Source organism: Postia placenta (assembly GCF_002117355.1).
Source record: "Postia placenta MAD-698-R-SB12 unplaced genomic scaffold POSPLAscaffold_16, whole genome shotgun sequence".
NCBI classification, from domain to species: domain Eukaryota; kingdom Fungi; phylum Basidiomycota; class Agaricomycetes; order Polyporales; family Adustoporiaceae; genus Rhodonia; species Rhodonia placenta.
Genome location: NW_020169847.1, coordinates 266,617 through 287,310, shown reverse-complemented (window position 1 = coordinate 287,310; position 20,694 = coordinate 266,617). Strand labels below are relative to the sequence as shown.

Below are 20,694 nucleotides of genomic sequence, written 5' to 3'. Positions count from 1 at the left end.
ACAATGAGGAACAGGGACTAAATTATTTGCGCTCCCTCTATGCATCAAGGCCTGAGCTTTTCACAAAGGCGGGTTTTCAGCTCGGCAACAACTGAATGTGCCAGTTGCACTGCCTGTCGCAACTTGAGGTCAAGCGACAGGGGAATATCTGAAAGCGGGGGGGCGTTCGACTGGTTCTCACCGAGGCGATGGTGAGTGGGGCTCAAACCTAAGGCTAGGGACAAGAAAGTATATTAGTTAGTATAAGTAAGTAAGCAGATACATGAGAGCTTACTGACCTAGGGACAAGAGGTCAAAACTGAGGTCCCTAGGGCAGCAGAGGCCGGCTTATATACAGGGGAAGATAAGAGCAGGCTGTGCGCGCTGGTCTGTGTGCAGCTGGTCCGTGCACAGCATGCCGACACGGCCCTGGGGGCCAGTGAGTCAGAGCGGCTGTGTCAGCGGGGCCCGAGCTGTGCCGTGCACTGCCGCCCCATCTAATCTAATTGTACAGTAGATATGATGTGTCCGTATCAGGCATGTAGTACAGAGGTCGCAGGTTCGAGCCCGTGAAAAGGAAAAAATTAAAAAACGGCTAGACACCGTGTCAACTCGTGACATTACCCCCACCTCAACGGCGCATGACCTCATGCGAGGCGCCCTTGCCCATTTCCCACCCGAAGCGGCAGTGTGCTTCAGTCAGCGGCAAAGGCATTGGCTGAAAGTTGAGACCACCAAATATTGCAGCATTGAGATGACGAGGGGCATTCGGGTTCTTCTGGTGGAAGTCAGCTATGAGGGTCGGTGCATTGGCAATGTTGCACACTGGCTCCCATGACGTATGCAAGTCGTCATAACCCTTCCACTTGACGAGGTACTGCAGCTGACACCGGAAGATCCTTGAATCTTTGATCCACTCAACCTTGTACTCCTTGTCACCCTCAACCTCGATTGCAGGTGGCCCCTCTGGCTCCCGGCCCGGGATGTCGCTATGCGTGTACTTGCTAAGCAAGGAGACATGGAACACTGGGTACACCGGTATCAACTTCAGCAGGACTAATTTGTAATCCAAGGCTCCGAGCTTTCGCTGCACGGTATATGGCCCAAGGCGTTTGGGACTGAGCTTCTTGCTTGGCTGTTTCAGTTTAAGGTTCCGGGCATCAAGCCAGACCTTGTCCCCCGGTGCAAAGACCGGTGCCTCCTGCACGTGCTTGTCGTAGTACACTTTCATGCACTCAGCTGACAGCTCGAGCGCAGAGCGCATGTCATCGCAAATCTCCTTTAGGATCTTGAGCCAATTAGCAGCAGCAGGCATCGCAGACATCGGATTGATCCACACTTGGATCTCAGGATGGTACCCCTGATGCAGGAAGAAAGGGGAGTGCCCAGTCATGGAGTGAACTCGGTTGTTCGGTGCAAATTCCGCGAGCAGCAATTGCTTCGCCCAATCATCCTGCCTATGGCTTATGAAAGCACGCAGGTACTGCTCAATCTCCTGATTCCAGCGCTCAGTCTGGCTGTCTGTCTGAGGATGGAACACTGTGGATAGCGCCGGCTCGATTCCCAGTCCCTTGTACACTGCATGCAGGTATTTTGAAGCGAACTGGGGACCTCGGTCTGATATGACCTTGGCCGGGGTACCATGATGCTTGAACACGTTGCAGATGTACAGGTTGGCCGCGCCTTCTACCGTCAGGGTCTCATGACAGGCTGAGAAGTGGACCTGCTTTGTGAAGTGGTCGGCGGTAACCAGGATTGAGTCGAACCCATCAGACTTCGGCAGGCCAACAATCATATCAGTCGTGATGATCTGCCATGGGCGCTCGGGGATCTTGTTCGGCTTCAGCGGACCCTGGGGCTTGGCTGGGAATGTCTTGGTACGGTTGCACACGTCGCAGGTGCTTATGTACTCATTAACAAATTTGGACATCCCAGGCCACCAGTAGTTCCGTGATACAAGCTCGAGGGTTTTGGCATGACTGCCATGTCCGGCGATTGGCGAGTCGTGGTGGATCTTGACTATATCCCGCCAGAGCTCCGCATTCTTTGGAACGTATACACACCCGCAGAACAGCAGAAGCCCTTGTTCGGCATTCCACTCCTCAAAACCCCTTTGCAGCCGGGGTGGCCCGAGGTCCTGCACTTTTTCAAGTGCCTCGGCCACCTCCCAATCCTTCTCCGAACACTCCCTAATGCACTTCAGAAGTGACTGATTGGCTGTCACAGAGGCATGACCACGCCTAGCGGAGGCGATGCAGAACCTTTCCGGTTTGAGCACTACCTGATTGATGTTATCATCCTTATCGCCGATCTGATGGTCTGATCGACGTGACAGGGCATCAGCTTTTCCATTTGATGTCCCAGCTTTGTGCGTGATGTGGAAGTCAAAGCGAGCTAGGAACAGCGACCAGCGTGCTTGGCGCCGCGTAAGATGCTGGGACGTGTGCCAGTACTCGAGGTTCTTGTGATTGATGATGATTTCGAACTGATTGGGTAGCCCCTCGAGGTAATGGCGCCAATCATCCAGTGCTTCGATGATCGCAAGCATCTCCTTATTGTAGAATTCGTAGTTACACTGGGCTGGGTCCATAGCATGAGATCGGAATGCGATTGGATGCCACTTGCCGTCGTCCTGCTTCTGCATCAACACGCGTAGCCCGAGGCGTCAACCTCAATGCGTGTCTCTCAATTAGGATCGTACAGCGCTAAGACTGGAGTCATCGCGAAGAACCGCTTGAGCTCATCAAAGGCGTGCTGCTCTTCCTCGCCCCAATGCCATGGGTCATTCCCTGTGAGCCGGTCGAGTGGTTGAAAGATCTTAGCGAAGTCCTTAATGAAGTGGCAGTAAAAGTTGGGGAACCCCCGGAACTTCTGAACATCTTTTTTGTTCTACCAGCCACTCATTGATTCCTTTTAGCTTCGCAGGATCCATCGCTACCTCATCGCCACTGAACACATAGCCAATGTAGTCGGCCTTGGGAACATTCCATTCGCACTTCTCAGGCTTCAGGAATAGATTGTTGTCCTGAAGGCGACGAAGGACCTCACGTGTGACCTTTTCATGCTCCTCTTTGTTGGTGGAGAAGATGAGTATGTCATCCAGGTACACGAGGATTTTTCCGCCGATGATGAGATCATGGAAGATCTCGTTCATCATCGCCTGGAAGGTCGCGGGGGAATTAGTAAGGCCAAAGAACATCACCAGTCCCCGGTTAGTTATGAAGGCTGCCTTCCACTCGTCACTGGCTTTGATCCGGACGTTGTTGTATCCCCATTGGACATCAAACTTCGTAAAGAGTGTAGCGCCGCGGAGCTTATCCACCATCTCAGCGATCAACTGCAAGGGATAACAATTTTTGACCGTGATCGCGTTCAACCGGCGGTAATCCTGTACGGGTCGAAGTGTCCCTTCCTTCTTTTTGATGAAGAAGAAGGGGGACGAGATAGGCGACTTCGATTCCCGTATGTAACCCTTCGCTAGCTGCTCTTTTAGGAACTTATTGAGTTCCTCCTGCTCGTTGTTCGATAATGGGTACACCTTCGAATGGAATGTTGAGTAGCCGGGCATGAGTTCAATCGCGTGATCGTACGGCTTCCTTTTGGGTAACTGCTCTGATGCTTCCTTCGAGAAGACCTTCAGAAACTTGTGGTACTGTTGAGGTACCGACTCCTCAGCGGTCTTAACGACCTTCTTTTTGATCTCTTCCTCAGCGAACAGCTGGGAGTATGTGTGCCCTGCTGTGACGAACAGCTGAGGGGCGCCGGGAAGCGTGATACCTTGCTCCCAGGCCTCGATCAAGTCGGCCTCATCCCACTCGACCTCTACCAGATCTTCTTGTCACAATGTGCTCTGCCACAGTCCCCTGGTCGGCCTAGGACGATTTTCTGGTGGCGGGAGCCACAATACCATGTGACCACATGGTTGTATCAATTGCGGAGCAATTGGACTGGAGCAGAGCTCCGGCCACACTTCTTTTGTTCCATTGTTCCTGTGGCCAAGTGGCCCTTGTTCTCCTTTTGGACTCTATTGTTCTTTCTTCTATTGTTCTGCCGTGGGAATGCTTTCCCCTGCTCATGTATATAAAGACCTGCTGTAGCGTCCTTTAATACACACTTCTGTGACCCACTTCGACTTCAGCCCCACTTGTGGCATTCAGTCCCTCAGTGCTAGTCCTGTGCAACTGCTCCCTGCATCGCCTTTTGATAGGTTATGAGCCCCGCGCTCTAGCAGTCAACTACACACACTACTAGCGCGCCACAGAGTCAATCACTTCGATTTTCGGACCACTCCTTGTCCCAATACTCTCATATCTTTCACTCTCTGCCACAATCTGCGCTTTCATCCTCTGCCACTCTGCTTGTGCCACAAATGTCGAACCACTCGTCCTCTCCCTCCTTCCCCAAGCTCAATGCCTCGAACTACAAGTCCTGGGCTGGGGACATGGCTGCCTGGCTGCGCTCTGCAGGCCTGTGGCGCCTTGTCTCTGGTGCCTACCTCAAGCCAGAAGCAAAGGACCCCAAGGCCCCCACTGAAGCGGAGGCCACACTACTGGAGAAGTGGGAGGTGGAGGAGGCAAAGGCTGCTGGGTGGTTGTATCTCATGGTTGAGGTGGACCAGAAGGTGCATTTCTCCAACATTGACAGCGACCCTGTTGCAATGTGGGCGGCCCTCAAGGCTGTCCACCAGCGTCCCCATGCTGCTGGACGTTGGAATGCCTGGGAGGCCTTGTTGTCTATCAGGAAGAGCGATTCTGAGTCGCTTCAAGTGGTTATCAACCGCGTTGAAGACGCCATGCAGCAATGCAAGAATCTGCGCCCTGACAAGTACACCCTGGACGACCTTGACAGTGAACTCACTGTCATGGCTATGATCCTGGCCCTCCCTCGCGAGGATTTCACCCTTCTGCGCACTCAGCTGCTCAATGGCGACCTCAAGAAGGCCACAGTCATCCAGGCCTTTGTCACTGAGGATGCCCAGCACCGCCATGACTCCACCATTGCCTCCCAGTCTGCCCTTGCAGTTGCCTCGACGTCCTCTGGCCCCTGCGACTTTTGTGGCGCATCTGGCCACTCCCAGCCACAGTGCTACTCGTTCCAGAAGGCCCAGAAGCAGGCCAAGGAGCGCCGTGCCACCAGAGGCAAAGGGAAGGCTGCCACTGCGCAGGAGAAGCCTGCAGAACCTGCCCAGGAATCCGCTGCAAATGCAAGTGCCCTCTCCTCACACTCCCTTGAGCCCTCTTCGCCCTCTACACCACTTCAGCTTGATGCTGACTTCACCTGGAATGCAGACACAGGCACCACTTCTCATATGACGCCTCATCGCCACTGGCTTCGCAATTACAAGCCACTGCGCTTGCCTGTGAAGTTGGCTGACAACAAGGTTGTCTATTCTGCTGGTGTTGGGTTGGTCGTCTTCAGGCCCAGGGTGAAGGGAGCGTTTGTGCGGTCTGTGGAGTTCTCAAGGGTGCTGCATGTGCCTGATCTGTGAAGCAATCTCCTGTCCTGTCTTCATCTTGCGCGCAATAAAGGGTTTACAATCACCATTTCGTCCAATGCCATGGCCTTCTATCAGTCTGGCACACTGCGCTTTGTCGCACCAATTGACCCCAACAATGCTGCCTACCTTGATGGCGAAGTTGAGCCTCTTGTTGAGGCCTCAGCGCGCATTGCAGCCACTCTGCCACTCGACCTCAACCTCTGGCATCGTCGTCTTGCTCACAATAACTATGCAGACGTCCAGAAGCTTGTCAGAGACGAACTGGTCACTGGTCTTACCCTCAGCTCGAAGCAGCAGCCTGATCCTGTCTGTGAGCCATGCCTAGCAGGCAAAATGCGAGCAAACTCCTTCCCTCCTTCGTCTCATGTGTCCACCATGCCCCTAGAGCTCGTCCACAGCGATGTCCATGGCCCTCTGCCTGTCCGCACTCACTCTGGCTATCGCTACTGGATCACCTTCATCGATGACTACTCCAGATTCAGAGTTGTCATCCTGCTCAAGGCCAAAAGTGAAGCCTTTGCTGCGTTCAAGCGCTTCAAGGCCTATGCTGAGAACCAGCTGGGGGTGAAGATCAAGGCGCTCCAGGACAACAAGGGAGGGGAGTACATGTCCAGTGAGTTCGTCGCGTTCACAGACTCCTGTGGCATTGTGCGTCGCCACACTGTGCGCAACAGGCCACAGCAGAACGGGGTTGCTGAGTGCGCCAATGGTGTCATGTCTGACACGGCCACTGCCATGCTTGCAGAGTCCTCCCTGCCTGCGTCCTTCTGGGGCGAGGCTGTGGCTGCTATGGTCCATGTCTGGAACCGTCTGCCCACCGCTGTGCGCCCTGGCACCACGCCCTACGAGCTCTGGCACAAGGGCAAGCCCAGTGTGGCACATCTGCGAGTCTGGGGCTGCACTGCTTATGTGCACATCCAGAAGGACCAGCGCAAGGGTCTGTCGCCTCACATGCAGAAATGCGTGTTCCTTGGCTACCTTGACGGCTACAAGGGCTGGAAGTTCTACTGCCCTGACACCAGGAAGGTGGTGATCTCAGAACGCGCCGAGTTTGATGAGCGGTTCTTCCCTGGTCTGAGGCGCACTCCTGCCTCGCTTTCCACTCCCATTATCGACCCGCCGACCTCTGAGCCTGTCCCTCTCTTTGTACCTGCACTGGATCAAGGGGGGGACAACGACTCTGTGCCTGCTGCCATTCCTGAGGCCCCTATTGCACCAATTCCTGCAGCGGCACCTCTTCCAGTTGCTTCAGTGCCTGTCCAAGCTCCTGCACCTCCAGCACCCATTGTGCCTCCTATGCCACAAGCTGTTCAGCCACCTCCTGCGCCACAAGCTGAGCACCAACCCTCTCCTGAAGCGGACGACCTCAATCTGCCCATTGCCATTCGCAGGGGAAGACGACATGCACCAGTCCCTGCAAAGTGCGAAGACTCTCCTGATCCCCTCGACCTGTTTGCTGAGGAAGCAGATTTCGTCGAAGTGCAGTTTGCTGGGCTAGCAGCTGGTGCTGACCCTTACAATTTTTGCGAGGCCATGCGCTCCCCTGATGCCAAACTGTGGCAAACAGCCTGCAACAATGAGATACTGTCTCTGATTGCGAACCACACCTGGGATGCAGTCCCTCTGCCTGCTGGAAAGAAGGCCATTGGATGCGGCTGGGTGTTCAAGGTGAAGTACAATGCAGACGGCTCCATTGAGCGGTACAAGGCTCGACTTGTGGCCAAGGGCTACTCACAGCGGCCTGGCTTTGACTACACCGAGGTTTTTGCGCCCACCTCTCGCCCTGCTGCCCTGCGCCTTGTCCTTGCCCTCACTGCTATTGAGGATCTGGAGCTGCACTCTGTCGACATCTCCTCCGCATTTTTGCAGGGCGACTTGGAAATCTACATGCAGCAACCTGAAGGCTTTGCTCAAGGTCCCCCTGGCACAGTCCTGCGTCTAGGCCGTCCTCTCTATGGCCTCAAGCAGGCTGGCCGCATGTGGAACAAGAAGCTACACCAGGTGCTCACCTCCATGGGCTTCAAGCGGCTCGAGTCTGACCGCAGTGTGTACATCTATCTGCGAGATGAAGTGCGCATTATCATCCCTGTGCATGTGGACGACCTCACTCTGGCCTCCACCTCGTGCGCTGCCATTGACAAGACAGTCAAGGAGCTCTCTCAGCACTTCAAACTGCGCAACCTTGGTCCCACCACATTCCTGCTGGGCATTGAGATTACCAGAGACCGCAAAAAGTGCACCATGTTCCTGTCGCAGCGGCAGTACATCCTGGACATGCTGGAGCGATATGGCCTCACCAGCTGCAAAGCGGTGTTGACTCCAATGGAGCCTGGCCTTCGCCTTTCCAAGCAGCAAGCCTGTCAGAGCGATGAGGACCACACCTTCATGCAGGACAAGCCCTACCTCAATGCAGTCGGCTCCCTCATGTATCTGGCCATCACCACTTGCCCTGACATCCAGTATGCTGTCTCCTGCCTTGCGCGCTTCAACTCCTGTCCTGGACCTGCCCATTGGGCCGCAGTCAAGCACCTCTTTCGCTATCTGCAGGGCACCAAGGACCACAAGCTCGTCTACAGGCCTGACGACCTAGGAGCTCCCTTTGTGACCTTCACAGACTCTGCTCATGGTGACTGTCTGGACTCTGGGCGTTCCACCAGTGGCTACTTGGTCAAGGTTGGCTCAGGAGCGATCAGCTGGTCCAGCAAGCTCCAGTCCATTGTCGCACTTTCGACTACAGAGGCTGAGTATGTTGCTGCAGTGGATGCTGGCAAGGAAATACTCTGGATGTGCAATCTCATGGCCGAGTTTGGCTACACAGTGGACGCTCCCTCGCCCCTGCAGATGGACAACCAGTCGAGCATCAATGTGTCCAAGAATCCTGAGCACCATGGCCGCATGAAGCACCTCGACCTGCGCACTTTCTGGCTCAGAGACACTGTGGAGGCTGGGCGCATCAAGCCCTGCTATATCCCCACTGCAGACATGCTTGCAGACTGTCTCACCAAGCCGTTGCCTGCACCCAAGGTCGCATTCTGTCGCACTGGGATGGGTATTGAGGTGTCCTAGTCTCCCTGTGGGACTTGGCAGATCAGGGGGGGTATGTCACAATGTGCTCTGCCACAGTCCCCTGGTCGGCCTAGGACGATCCCCCGGTGGCGGGAGCCACAACACCATGTGACCACATGGTTGTATCAATTGCGGAGCAATCGGACCGGACCAAGAGCTCCGGCCACACTTCTTTTGTTCCATTGTTCCTGTGGCCAAGTGGCCCTTGTTCTCCTTTTGGACTGCTTTGTTCTTTCTTCTATTGTTCTGCCGTGGGAATGCTTTCCCCTGCTCATGTATATAAAGGGCTGCTGTAGCGACCTGTAATATCACTTCTGTGACCCACTTCGACTTCAGCCCCACTTGTGGCATTCAGTCCTTCAGTGCTAGTCCTGTGCAACTGCTCCCTGCGTCGCCTTTTGATACCTCGCACCAGTGCCAGGGGTCATTCCCAGTAAGCCAGTTGGTCATGAGATTTTAGCAAAGTCCTTCATGAAGCGGCGGTAAAAGTTGGAAAACCCCCAGAACTTCTGAACATCCTTTTTGTTCCGGGGCACCGTGTCACGATTTGACACGGCGTCTAGCCGTTTTTTAATTTTTCCTTTTCGCGGGCTCGAACCCGCGACCTCTGTACTACTTGCCTGATACGGACACATCGCTATCTACTGTACGATTAGATTAGATGGGACGGCAGTGCGCGGCACAGCTCGGGCTCCGCTGGCACAGCCGCTCTGACTATTGGCCCCCGGGGCCACGTCAGCATGCTGCACACGGACCAGCTACGCACGGACCAACTGCGCACGGACCAGCTGTGCATGGACCAGCGTGCACAGCCTGCCCTTATCTCCCCATGTATATAAGCCGGCCTCTGCTGCCCTAGGGACCTCAGTTTTGACCTTTTGTCCCTAGGTCAGTAAGCTCTTGTATTCTCTTACTTACCTTACACTAACTAATACATTTCTTGTCCCTAGCCTTAGGTTTGAGCCTAGCTCACCATCGCTTTGGTAAGATAAGTTGAACACCCCTAGCTTTTGGTTTTTCCCTGTCGCTCGACCCTAAGTTGCAACATAGATATTGTGTTTGCGGTCTCGACGCTTGCTCAATTCATGGCCAACCCCACGCCAGTCCACTAGGAGGCCGCTAAACATGTGCTTTGCTATCTCAAAGGCACGCGCAATGTCAGAATTTGACTACATAACACCTGCATGAAAAGATCCGCACAACCAGGGTTTGAACCCAGGACCTACCAGAGATGCACTGGGCGCTCTACCACTGAGCTATTGGACCTTGGTTACTATGGAATCATGAAGTCTCATATACGTTACTTCAAGGGTATGAACATGACCTATATTATGGATTCAGAGGTTCTTAACCATCTCATATGTGTCAGAGCACACATTTGACATATCAAAAGGCGATGCAGGGAGCAGTTGCACAAGACTAGCACTAAAGGACTGAATGCCACAAGTGGGGCTGAAGTCGAAGTGGGTCACAGAAGTATGGATTAAAGGACGCTACAGCAGGTCTTTATATACATGAGCAGGGGAAAGCATTCCCATGGCAGAACAATAGAGAAAAGAACAATAGAGTCCAAAAGTAGAACAAGGGCCACTTGGCCACAGGAACAATGGAACAAAAGAAGTGTGGCCGGAGCTCTGCTCCAGTCCGATTGCTCCGCAATTGATACAACCATGTGGTCACATGGTGTTGTGGCTCCCACCACCGGGGGATCGTCCTAGGCCGACCAGGGGACTGTGGCAGAGCACATTGTGACACGCGATCTGCGTCTCACCTTTGGCTTGTCCACCGATGGACTGATGGGCTATTCGGACGCTGATTGGACATCCCAGCCACATCATTATTCAATATCTGGCCATGTCTTCCTGTTCACAAGCGGTGCGATCACCTGGAGCTCATGGAAGCAACCCATCATTGCGCTGTCTTCCACGGAAGCAGAATATATCGCTGCCTCTGATACAACATGGGAACTCCTATGGCTATGTGCTCTGTTCGCTGAGCTTACTTCCTCCTCACCTTCTTTGATTCCTCTCTTTTCTGACAACCAGAGCGCAATCACTATTGCTAAGAACGGCCTCCTCAATGCGCGCACCAAGCACATCGACATTCACTATCATTTTATCTGCGAAGTTCTCAACTCTGGCCGTGCCACGCTCGACTACTGTCCAACCAACGACATGGTCGCAGACCTTCTTACGAAGGCCCTGGCGCGTCGCAAAGTCGACTTCCTTGCTGGCCTGATGGGGCTTCATCCGGCTTGAGGGGGAGTGTTGATGGACAAGTGCGTCCATATGCCCCGCGTGGATATGTGTGCGCATGACATTGCATTATTGCGTCGGGATCAGCATAATGTTGTCGCGCCCCTGGCGCCCCTGTTCCTGTCTGTAAATACCCTGTCCTCTTCGTTTAGCCCGTGCACCATAGATACAGGTGACTCACCCTACTACGGCACGCTATATACCTGTCATTTTCATGATGCGAGCTTCAGTCAATGTTCTACTCACTGAAGCTCGTAAGTCTTTTTCTACCTCTAAGTACTGTACATATACTGATCTCCTGTAAAGTGACCGAACGTCGTTAGGTACAGTAATAGAGTCGATATTTTACTCACTGAAGCTCTGACCGAACGTTGTTAGATCCGACATTGCTTGTACCTCATTAAAAGCAGGGGGTGTGAGGTATAAGTAGGAAGGGTAGGTATTATGTGTATTTGAACAGGGAACAAGCTAAGGCATCGGATGGATGTAGGAAGCATGGATCACAACTGTGGATGTCAAACATCCTGATGAAGGCTCCAATCATTTAGTTTATATTTACAAATTTATGGTAAATAAATGGTAAACAGTAAACAGATGGTATAAACAGTTTGTAAACAGTTTACTGTTGGAACAACCAGTGCGACGGCGCAGGGCGCGTTTGTCCACAATTGTAGCAATGTCTGTAAGGGACAATCACGTGCAGTACATACATTGTGCGGGGTCGTTATATACTATGATAGGGGCCTCCGGCCCCCGGCTACTCACACGCCCAAGCTTGCGAGCTTGTTCCTGACCACATGGGGCTATGCATTTCAACATTTACATACTATGGTTTACCAGTGGATGCCCCCCCCTCTTGATGGCCAGGTTTGTGATGCAAAACAACTGGGCACTCCCCTGCCCTCAAAGTTATATGGACACCTACGTTTTCATATGCCTGCTTCCACCTCCAAGTGGAATCAGAGCAAATGGATGAGTCATTGAGGAGTCCTTCTTTCAAGGGGTTTGATGGCAATGTCACGCCCAAGAGCATGATGGCCACGATGGACATGAGCAGAGTTACAAAATTGACCTGTCGATCACTGTGGGGTTACACACCACTGAGCAAATGTTCAAGCCCTGACCCTATGAGCTGAGCAGACCTCTGAATCATCACATTGATGTGATGAAGTGTTACCTGGCCATCAAGAGGGGGGGCCATCCACTGGTAAACCATAGTACTGTTTACATAGCAATCAAGGTGTTGTACTAAATTAAGACCTTTCTTGTCTACTGTCACGAGTTTGTCATGACTTGGCACAGTGTCTAGCCGTCTTTTAATTTTTTTCTTTTTGTGAGCTCAAACCCACGACCTCTGTACTACACACTCAAACAGACAAGTCCTTATCTACTGTACAATTAGATTAGATGGGGTGGCAGTGCACAGCACAGCTCGGGCCCCACTGACACAGCTGCTTTGACTCACCAGCCCCGGGGCTGCGTCAGCATGCTGTGCACAGACCAGTGCACACAGCCTGCCCTTATCTCCCCATGTATATAAGCTGGCCTCTGCTGCCCTAGGGACCTCAGTTTTGACCTTTTGTCCCTAGGTCAGTAAGCCCCTGTACTTACTTACTTATTCAATGCTAAGTACTTGTCCCTAGCCTTGTCAAATGTGTGCTCTGACACATATGAGACAGTTAAGAACCTCTGAATCTATAATATAGATCATGTTCATACCCTTGAAGTAACGTATATGAGACTTCATGATTCCATAGTAAACAAGGTCCAATAGCTCAGTGGTAGAGCGCCCAGTGCATCTCTGGTAGGTCCTGGGTTCAAACCCTGGTTGTGCTGATCTTTTCATGCAGGTGTTGTGCAGTCAAATTCTGACAAGCCTTAGGTCTGAGCATCGCTCACCATCGCTTCGGTGAGAATCAGTCGGACGCCCCCAGCTATTGGTTTTCCTCAGTCGCTTGACCCCAAGTCGCGACATTAGGTCAAAACTCCACAAGCTGCCGACGTTCCCTTGGGACTCCCAAAACTCACTTTCCTTTCCCACAGGTCAGGTGGTGCGCACCCCTACGATACTTCACTGTACATACGATACGTAGATAGCTTTACCATACATCGCCACCCCTCGAGGAACAAACTCTTCAACACCTGCACTTCAGTGGGCGGTGTTTGTCCTCATGGACGCATGGACTAGGTTCCTGCTGCATAATAGTCAAAAGCAGTACTGGGCCCCACGTGAACTGCGAACCTCAGGGTCTTCTCGGGCGCTGTAGCGTAAGCTAGTGTAGTACGGTCATTTTAGTACATGCACCTCCCCGTCCTCCCCCCATCCAACGTGGCTGCCTGCCAAGGCCAGATCCACGCATTCAACTCCCAGGACCTCATCGACGTCTATATCCCAGACGGCCCTGAGACTGTCCTTCATCGTTGCGAGCAGCAGCCGTGCCCCAACCGGACACCCCGATCGATCGAGGAGGATTACCCTCGCTACAAAGCGATCCGACGAGCGCAACACCCGCTCGGACCCCGAAGTACCCTTGCATCTCTCGCGGCACTCTCGCCCTGTCTCCCCTACCTCCCGTCTTCCCCAAACTGTCGCCGAGTCCGGTCAAGCTCGGGGAGATCTCCCTCCAAACCCTGCGCCAGAGCCTGAGCCTGAGGAGGGTGCAGGTGAAGAAGGAGTCTCGGAGTCCGAGTCCGAGGATTCTGTTGGGTCCGCCTCGCTGACAGCGCTCGCCCCCGCGTCAGCAGTCCCTGACGTATGTAACCCCCCCGCCGAACTTTCTCCGATGCCTTCATCGCCGACTCCGCCGAGAGGCCGCGCGAGCACTCGCTCCTCTCAAAGTTCGACCAGCAGAGGGCCACCACAACCGCCTCCACCCCCGCAGCGTCCTCTGTCCCCCCCGACGCCGATAATGTCATCCCCTGCAGCCGCCCCCGACAAGGAGACTTTGAAACTTCTCCTCCCACTCCGATACGATGGCAAAACAGTCATCGAATGCAACCGGTTCCTGTCGCAGTTGCGCATCTACTGGCTGGTCAACACGTCGTTGACCACCATCGAGCTTAAGGTGCAGGTCGCACTCAGCCTGCTTGACAGAGATGCCCGCGCCTGGGCCACTCTCTACTTTGCCCAGCTCGCATCGGTGCAGGTGGGTGTGCAAGGGGCCACGACCCCGTTCGCAAACGAAGCAGCCTTTGCCGCCGCCTTCAGGGCCTGCTTCGGAAATCTCGACGATGAGGCGGCAGCACAAGTAGAGCTGGCGAAGCTCTGCGCGGACAAGTCAGTCCGTGAAAAATGCACTGCTGCGGAGTTCTCCGCGCTGTTCAAGGGTCCGGTGGATCGCTCTGGGTATGGGGACCTGGAGCTACGTGACAAGTACCTGAGTGGCATCCCCTCCCGCGTCTACCGCAAGATCGAGCTCGAGACCTTTGCCACGTGGCAAGCCGCTGAGAAGCGCGCCACCGAGGTCGAGCAGATCCTCGACATCAGCCGGGCCCATCGGCCCTAGCTAAACAACTTCTTCTCGGCACGAGGTCGAGGACGCGGAGGGGCACGTGGTGGTGCACCCTCGTCACACGCAGCTTCGGCCAGCATCAATGCGGCCGTCGGAAAAGGAAACTTCCCCGGCAGTTGTTTCGGCTGTGGGAAGCAAGGGTACCGACGCTTCGAGTGCCCCAACTGTAAGGACAAACCTTACACAAAACACACCGACGCGCGGGCTACGGTTGCCTCGGGCTCCACCCAGGCTGTGACAAGCGCCCCCGTCACGACAACACCTTCGGCAAGTATAAGTGCCGCTTCAGCGAAATCCGAGCAATCGGAGCTGGTGGACTTAATGGCACAGGTGAAGTCGATGCGCGAGGAGCTTGAGCACTATCAGGTGATGAAAGAGGAGGGTTTTTGATCTGGTCCGTGCTTCGTGCCGCACGCGTCGGGCCACATAATAATAACATGTACAATGTATTGGCTACTGCGAATGTTTACGAGTTGGACCACGGGTCCCAGCACTTCCACATTCCAGTACGCCTCAAAGGAGAAAGACGGCATAAGGACGTAACCGCTATGGTGGACAGCGGAGCCACCACGAAGTTTATCAACAAGCGTTTCATCATGGAGAATCGAGTACGAACGCGGAAACTAAAGGAACCAATTCCGCTTTATAATATCGATGGAACGCTCAATAAAGACAGAAGCATCTCGGAGGTAGCCGTGCTACAGATGCAAATAGGAGAGCACGTCGAGAAGACGGTGTTTATGGTCACGGACATCGGTCCAGAGGATGTGATCGTTGGGTTAGATTGGCTACGCGAGCACAACCCGGAAATCAATTGGGAGGAGGGCTCCCTCAAATTGTCACAATGCCCTGAAACGTGCAGTGCCAGAAGGACTGGCCGAATGGAGCAAGCAGCGACTGCGCGTGATACGGGGGTCAGGCCCACGGCGCGCAGGCATTCGCCGAAGTCCAAACGGTCAATTATAGGTGCTTGCCGGAGTAAGGTACTCCCGGACTTTGAACCCGAAGAAGATCCGGTAGAGGTCGGGTGGGATGAGACCGACTTGATCGAAGCCTGGGAGCAAGGCATCACGCTTCCCGGCGCTCCTCAGCTGTTCGTCGCAGCAGGACATACGTACTCCTAGCTGTTTGCTGAGGAGGAGATCAAAAAGAAGATCGTTAAGACCGCTGAGGAGTCGGTGCCCAAGCAGTACCACACGTTCCTGAATGTCTTCTCCAAGGAAGCATCAGAACGGCTGCCTGAAAGGAAGCCTTATGATCACGCGATCGAACTCGTGCCCGGGTACTCGACGTTCCACTCAAAGGTGTATCCCCTATCGAGCAACGAGCAGGAGGAACTTGATAAGTTCCTAAAAGAGCAACTAGCGAAGGGCTACATACGGGAATCGAAATCGCCAATCTCATCCCCCTTCTTCTTCATCAAAAAGAAGGAAGGAACACTGCGACCCGTGCAAGATTACCGCCGGTTGAATGCGATCACCGTTAAAAATTGCTATCCCTTGCCGCTGATCGCCGAAATGGTGGATAAGCTCCGCAGCGCTACGCTCTTTACGAAGTTTGATGTCCGATGGGGATACAACAATGTCCGGATCAAAGCCGGTGACGAGTGGAAAGCGGCCTTTGTGACTAACCGAGGGTTGTACGAGCCCTTGGTGATGTTCTTCGGTCTCACCAATTCCCTCGCGACCTTCCAGGCAATGATGAACGAGATCTTCCACGATCTCATTGTCGGTGGCAAGATCCTTGTGTACTTAGATGATATACTCATATTCTCCACCAACAAAGAGGAGCATGAGAAGGTCACATGCAAGGTTCTGCACCGCCTTCAGGACAATGATCTGTTCCTGAAGCCTGAGAAGTGCGAGTGGGATGTTCCCAAGGTCGACTACGTCGGCTATGTGTTCAGTGGCGATGAGGTAGCGATGGATCCCGCAAAACTGAAAGGAATCAATGAGTGGCTGGTACCCCGGAACAAGAAAGATGTTCAGAAGTTGCGGGGGTTCTCCAACTTTTACCGCCGCTTCATCAAGGACTTCGCCAAGATCTCACGACCACTTGACCGGCTCACAGGGAATGACCCATGGCATTGGGGCAAAGAGGAGCAGCACGCCTTTGATGAGCTCAAACGGCTCTTTGCGACGACTCCAGTCCTAGCACTGTACGATCCTAATCCAGAGACGCGCATTGAAGTTGACGCCTCGGGCTACGCCACTAGCGGTGTGCTGATGCAGAAGCAGGATGACAGCAAGTGGCATCCCATCACCTTCCGATCCCATGCGATGGATCCGGCACAGCGGAATTACGAGATCTACGAGGAGGAGATGCTCGCGATCATCGAAGCACTAGACGACTGGCGCCACTATCTCGAGGGCCTACCCAATCAGTTCAAGATCGTAACCGATCATAAGAATCTCGAGTACTGGCGCACGTCACAGCACCTCACGTGCCGGCAGGCACGCTGGTCGCTGTTCCTGGCTCACTTCAACTTCCGCATCACGCACAAGGCCGGAACGTCCAATGGAAAGGCTGATGCCCTGTCGCGTCGATCAGACCATCAGATCGGCGATGAGGACAATAACACCGATCAGGTGGTTCTCAAGCCAGAGCGCTTCCGCATCGCCTCCGCCAGGCGCAGTCATGCCTCGGTGACGGCCGATTAGTCGCTTCTGAAGCGCATCAGGGAATGTTCGGAGAAGGATTGGGAGGTGGCCGAGGCACTCGAAAAGGTGCAGAACCTTGGGCCACCACGGCTGCAAAGGGGCTTTGAGGAGTGGAATGCCGAACAAGGGCTTCTGCTGTTCTGCGGGTGTGTATATGTTCCAAAGAATGCGGAGCTCTGGCGGGATATAGTCAAGATCCACCACGACTCGCCAATCGCCGGACATGGCAGTCATGCCAAAACCCTCGAGCTTGTATCACGGAACTACTGGTGGCCAGGAATGTCCAAGTTTGTCAATGTAACACAAAACCTATAAACCCACCTTATAGCTTGATGGTAAGGGGGGGAGATAAAGCACTTAAGTGTGGGGGAGGTAATGCTGTTAAGCGCAACAACGAAGTGAATAGAACTGGGGGACAGGGTGCCCCAGGATGCTGCCTTATATACATGAGGGAAAACCCCCCAGGGACCGGTAATGGACCCCTGGTACCTAGCTGGGTAAGGATTACTAAGTATCATGTGCTCTATGATGTCATATATGATGTCATAGTCTGGCCCTGCCCTGCCCTGGGCCTAGGGTCCAGAATTGACCGGCCTATGGCCTAGTGCCTAAGCCTAGCTCCTACCTATGATGTCAGAATGATGTTATGGTCCAGAAGGAGTCTGGTTTCTATCTAGAAAAGGTCCGGCATCAGAGTCCAGCCTAATGTGTCCAGAACAAGATCATGTGTCGCTTATTTAAGCGGATAACCCCTTAGATATGCAGCTGTACTCATATGCGGACGGATAAGTATGGATAAGTCCCTATACCCTTTGATATGTCCGCAGAAATAGCGGAAAAATTAGGTAAAATTAGGGAAACTGTAACAGTACCTCTGTCTCTAGCTTCGAGCTCCGTTTGAGAAGTTTCGACCATTTGACCAGTGAAGTGCCTTTACACTTTGGTAATCTCGAGATCACAATCGGCTATACACTCAATAATGAGCTGAGCAATGGGGTCGCCTTTGGCGATCTTCAGCTCAGATGGTCCAGTGTTGGTAACAACAACCTTGACTTCGGCTGGGTCACCCCACTCGATAATGCCTTCAATTGCTTGGATTCCTTTGGCTAATGGATTTCCTACTGGGGTAATTCTCCCGTAGGTGCCGACTGGTAGTTGTATCCGGATTCCTGTCCGAATCTGCAGTGTTGCGTTACTGGCGACTTCCTGGTTTTGACTCGCATACAGTTCAAAGCCTGCTGCTGTATCGGTCTTTCTCTTGGGTTCCTGGCCTCCTTGTAGCTCAACTCGGAGTGTTGCATCCCTTTTCAGGAGAGCAAACACCTTGTCATCATTATCATCGAGTGCCCTGATCGCATGCGGGTGCGCGTCGTGATATTCTTTGATGAGTTCCTTCGAGCCTTTGAGGTTCGCTACTGGTTCCCATGTATCCTCATCAGGAGTGGTATTCTTCCATCGTACGAGATACTGAAGCTTGCGGTAGTGCCGGCGAGAGGATAAGATCTTTTCCACTTCCCATTCTTCATGGCCATCAATGATAACTGGCTTTGCAGCTGGTCCTTTCTGGCCTGGGATTTCCGCCTCATGGTAGGGTATTAGCTTACTGGCGTGGAAGACCGGATGTAGTTTGGTCAACCTCGGTGGCCATTTCAGTCTGAAGGTGACTGGAGAGAGTTTTTCAACAATCTCAAAAGGCCCCGAATACTGTGCGTTGAGTTTTCGACCGGTGGTTTGGTAGTCTCTGAGGTCAAGTAAGACCTTATCGCCCACCTTGAAGGGGACTTTCTGGACTCCTTGGTCGTAATACCACTTCATACGCTTGGCTGCCAGTTTGAGAGCGGCTTTCGCCTGCTCCTGCGCTTGTTGTCGGTTCCAAACAATGTCATTAAGGTCGCTTTTTTGCACCTTCTTTGTAAGTGTTGGACCTGCCCGTGGATGTCTGCCGTATTCCAAGAAGAATGGTGTCTCCTTGGTGCCCTCATGCGCTGCATTGTTGTAAGCAAACTCAGCAGAGCTAAGTAGCCTTGACCAGTCGTCGAGTTGATAGTCGATGTAGCAGCGAAGATATTGCTCCAGAACTTGGTTGACTCTTTCAGTCTGACCATCAGTCTGTGGGTGGTACGTGGTGGACATGGTGGACTCAATCCCTAGTAGCTTACACCATTCCTGGAACAGTGTAGCTGCAAACTGAACACCTCGGTCGGATATAATCTGGGATGGTAAGCCATGAAGCGGATACACCCGATTGTATAGCAATTCTGCTAGATCCTTTGCCGAGAATTCGTTTGTTATTGGGTAGAAGTGAGCCCGCTTTGTTAATTGATCCACGACTACGCAAATGGCATCATAACCATCTGATTCTGGGAGCTGAGTGATGAGGTCGACGGTTATAACTTCCCATGGCCCTTCCGGGACACGGTTGGGTTGTAATGGTCCATATGGCTGCTGCGGACGGTTCTTCATCTGTTGACAAATGTCGCAGCCAGTCACATACTTTTTGACAAATACCGACATGCTAGGCCACCAATAGTTGCGTGAGACAAGTTCATATGTCTTCCACCTTCCGGGATGTCCGGCTGAAGGGAGATCATGATGCATTTGAACTATACGCCTGCGCAAGTGGTCCTGCTTGCTGTTGGGGATATATACTTTGCCGCGATAAAGCAACAATCCATTCTCATAGTTCCAGTCCACAAGGGACTTGCCAAATTCTCTAGGACCTGACTTCAGCAATTGCTGATAATTCTTGGTCACATCGTCTTGTAGGAGTGCTTCCTTCACTTCCCTCAGGAGTTGGTCGTCATTAACGGGCGACTCATGGGAGGCCTCGACTGCATTGATTGCAAAAAACTCCGGTTTCAACAAAGTTTGATCCCGATTATCGAGGTTCACCCCCTCCTCATGGTCTGGCCTCCTGGACAAAGGGTCGGCGGTAAGCATTGTTTTTCCTGGCTTATGGCGCAAAAGAAAATTGAATCGCATGAGGTACAGAGCCCATCTTGCTTGTCTCCTGGTCAACTTCTGGGCGGTCTTGAAGTAAGTCAGATTAAGATGATCTGACCAGATCTTGAATTTGTCCGAATGTCCCTCCAAATAATGCCTATACTCCTCGAGTGCTCGAATGATAGCAAGCATCTCTTTGTCATATATCTCATAGTTCCGCTGATGAACATCGAGTGACTTTGAGTAAAAGGCAACTGGGTGCCACAACTTGTCAGTTGGGTCCAATTGAGAGAGAACTGCGCCAGTCACAAAGTCGCTGGCATCAGTCTCAAGTCTAAACGGGGACGTTGCATCCGGGATTCGAAGGATGGGTGCTGAGGTAAAAGTCTCTTTCAGACCATTAAATGCCTCTTCCTGCGCCACATCCCACACCCATGGTTGATCCTTCTTGGTCAACGTAGTGAGCGGTTTGGCATACTTGGCAAAGTCCTTGATGAATCTTCGATAGAAGTTCGCAAAGCCTAAGAAAGCTTGGACTTGTTTGACCTTAGTAGGCCGTGGCCACTCAGCTACTCCTGAAAGTTTCTTTGGGTCCATCTCGATATGTCCTTTGGAGATAATCATGCCGAGGTACTCAATGCTGCTTTTTTCAAAGGAGCATTTTTCCGGTTTGGCAAATAGATTGTTCTCCCTCAGCCGCTTCAGGACTTCCTTTGTAAGCTTACGATGTTCCTTGAGATCATTCGAACAGATGAGAATGTCATCAAGGTAGACTATGACTT

At 52.9% G+C, this 20,694-nt stretch overlaps 3 protein-coding genes and 2 pseudogenes across 5 annotated transcripts; 3 read left to right on the top strand and 2 right to left on the bottom strand.

The window, feature by feature from the left end:
• Nucleotides 1-9,183: 9,183 nt before the first annotated feature.
• POSPLADRAFT_1155454 (hypothetical protein) lies at nucleotides 9,184-9,426 on the bottom strand (the record flags this gene model as incomplete). Its single annotated transcript, XM_024486944.1, has 2 exons — nucleotides 9,184-9,300; nucleotides 9,328-9,426. Coding segments are annotated over 2 exons (216 nt in total), but the record flags the coding sequence as incomplete, so codon positions are not given.
• Nucleotides 9,427-9,736: 310 nt separating this feature from the next.
• On the bottom strand, nucleotides 9,737-9,808 carry POSPLADRAFT_t147 (annotated as a pseudogene). Its single transcript has one exon. The product of its transcript is annotated as a tRNA-OTHER (tRNA).
• Nucleotides 9,809-12,561: 2,753 nt separating this feature from the next.
• POSPLADRAFT_t151 lies at nucleotides 12,562-12,633 on the top strand (annotated as a pseudogene). The gene has a single exon. The product of its transcript is annotated as a tRNA-OTHER (tRNA).
• A 463-nt stretch (nucleotides 12,634-13,096) lies between these two features.
• POSPLADRAFT_1061002 (hypothetical protein) lies at nucleotides 13,097-14,699 on the top strand (the record flags this gene model as incomplete). Its single annotated transcript, XM_024481330.1, has 3 exons — nucleotides 13,097-13,126; nucleotides 13,194-14,261; nucleotides 14,304-14,699. The coding sequence occupies 3 exons, from the start codon at nucleotides 13,097-13,099 to the stop codon at nucleotides 14,697-14,699; spliced, it is 1,494 nt and encodes a 497-aa protein (XP_024334720.1).
• Nucleotides 14,700-17,301: 2,602 nt separating this feature from the next.
• On the top strand, nucleotides 17,302-17,675 carry POSPLADRAFT_1154823 (hypothetical protein; the record flags this gene model as incomplete). Its single annotated transcript, XM_024486887.1, has 2 exons — nucleotides 17,302-17,466; nucleotides 17,607-17,675. 2 exons carry the CDS (start codon nucleotides 17,302-17,304, stop codon nucleotides 17,673-17,675), a joined length of 234 nt encoding a protein of 77 aa, XP_024334719.1.
• Between the last annotated feature and the right edge of the window lie 3,019 nt (nucleotides 17,676-20,694).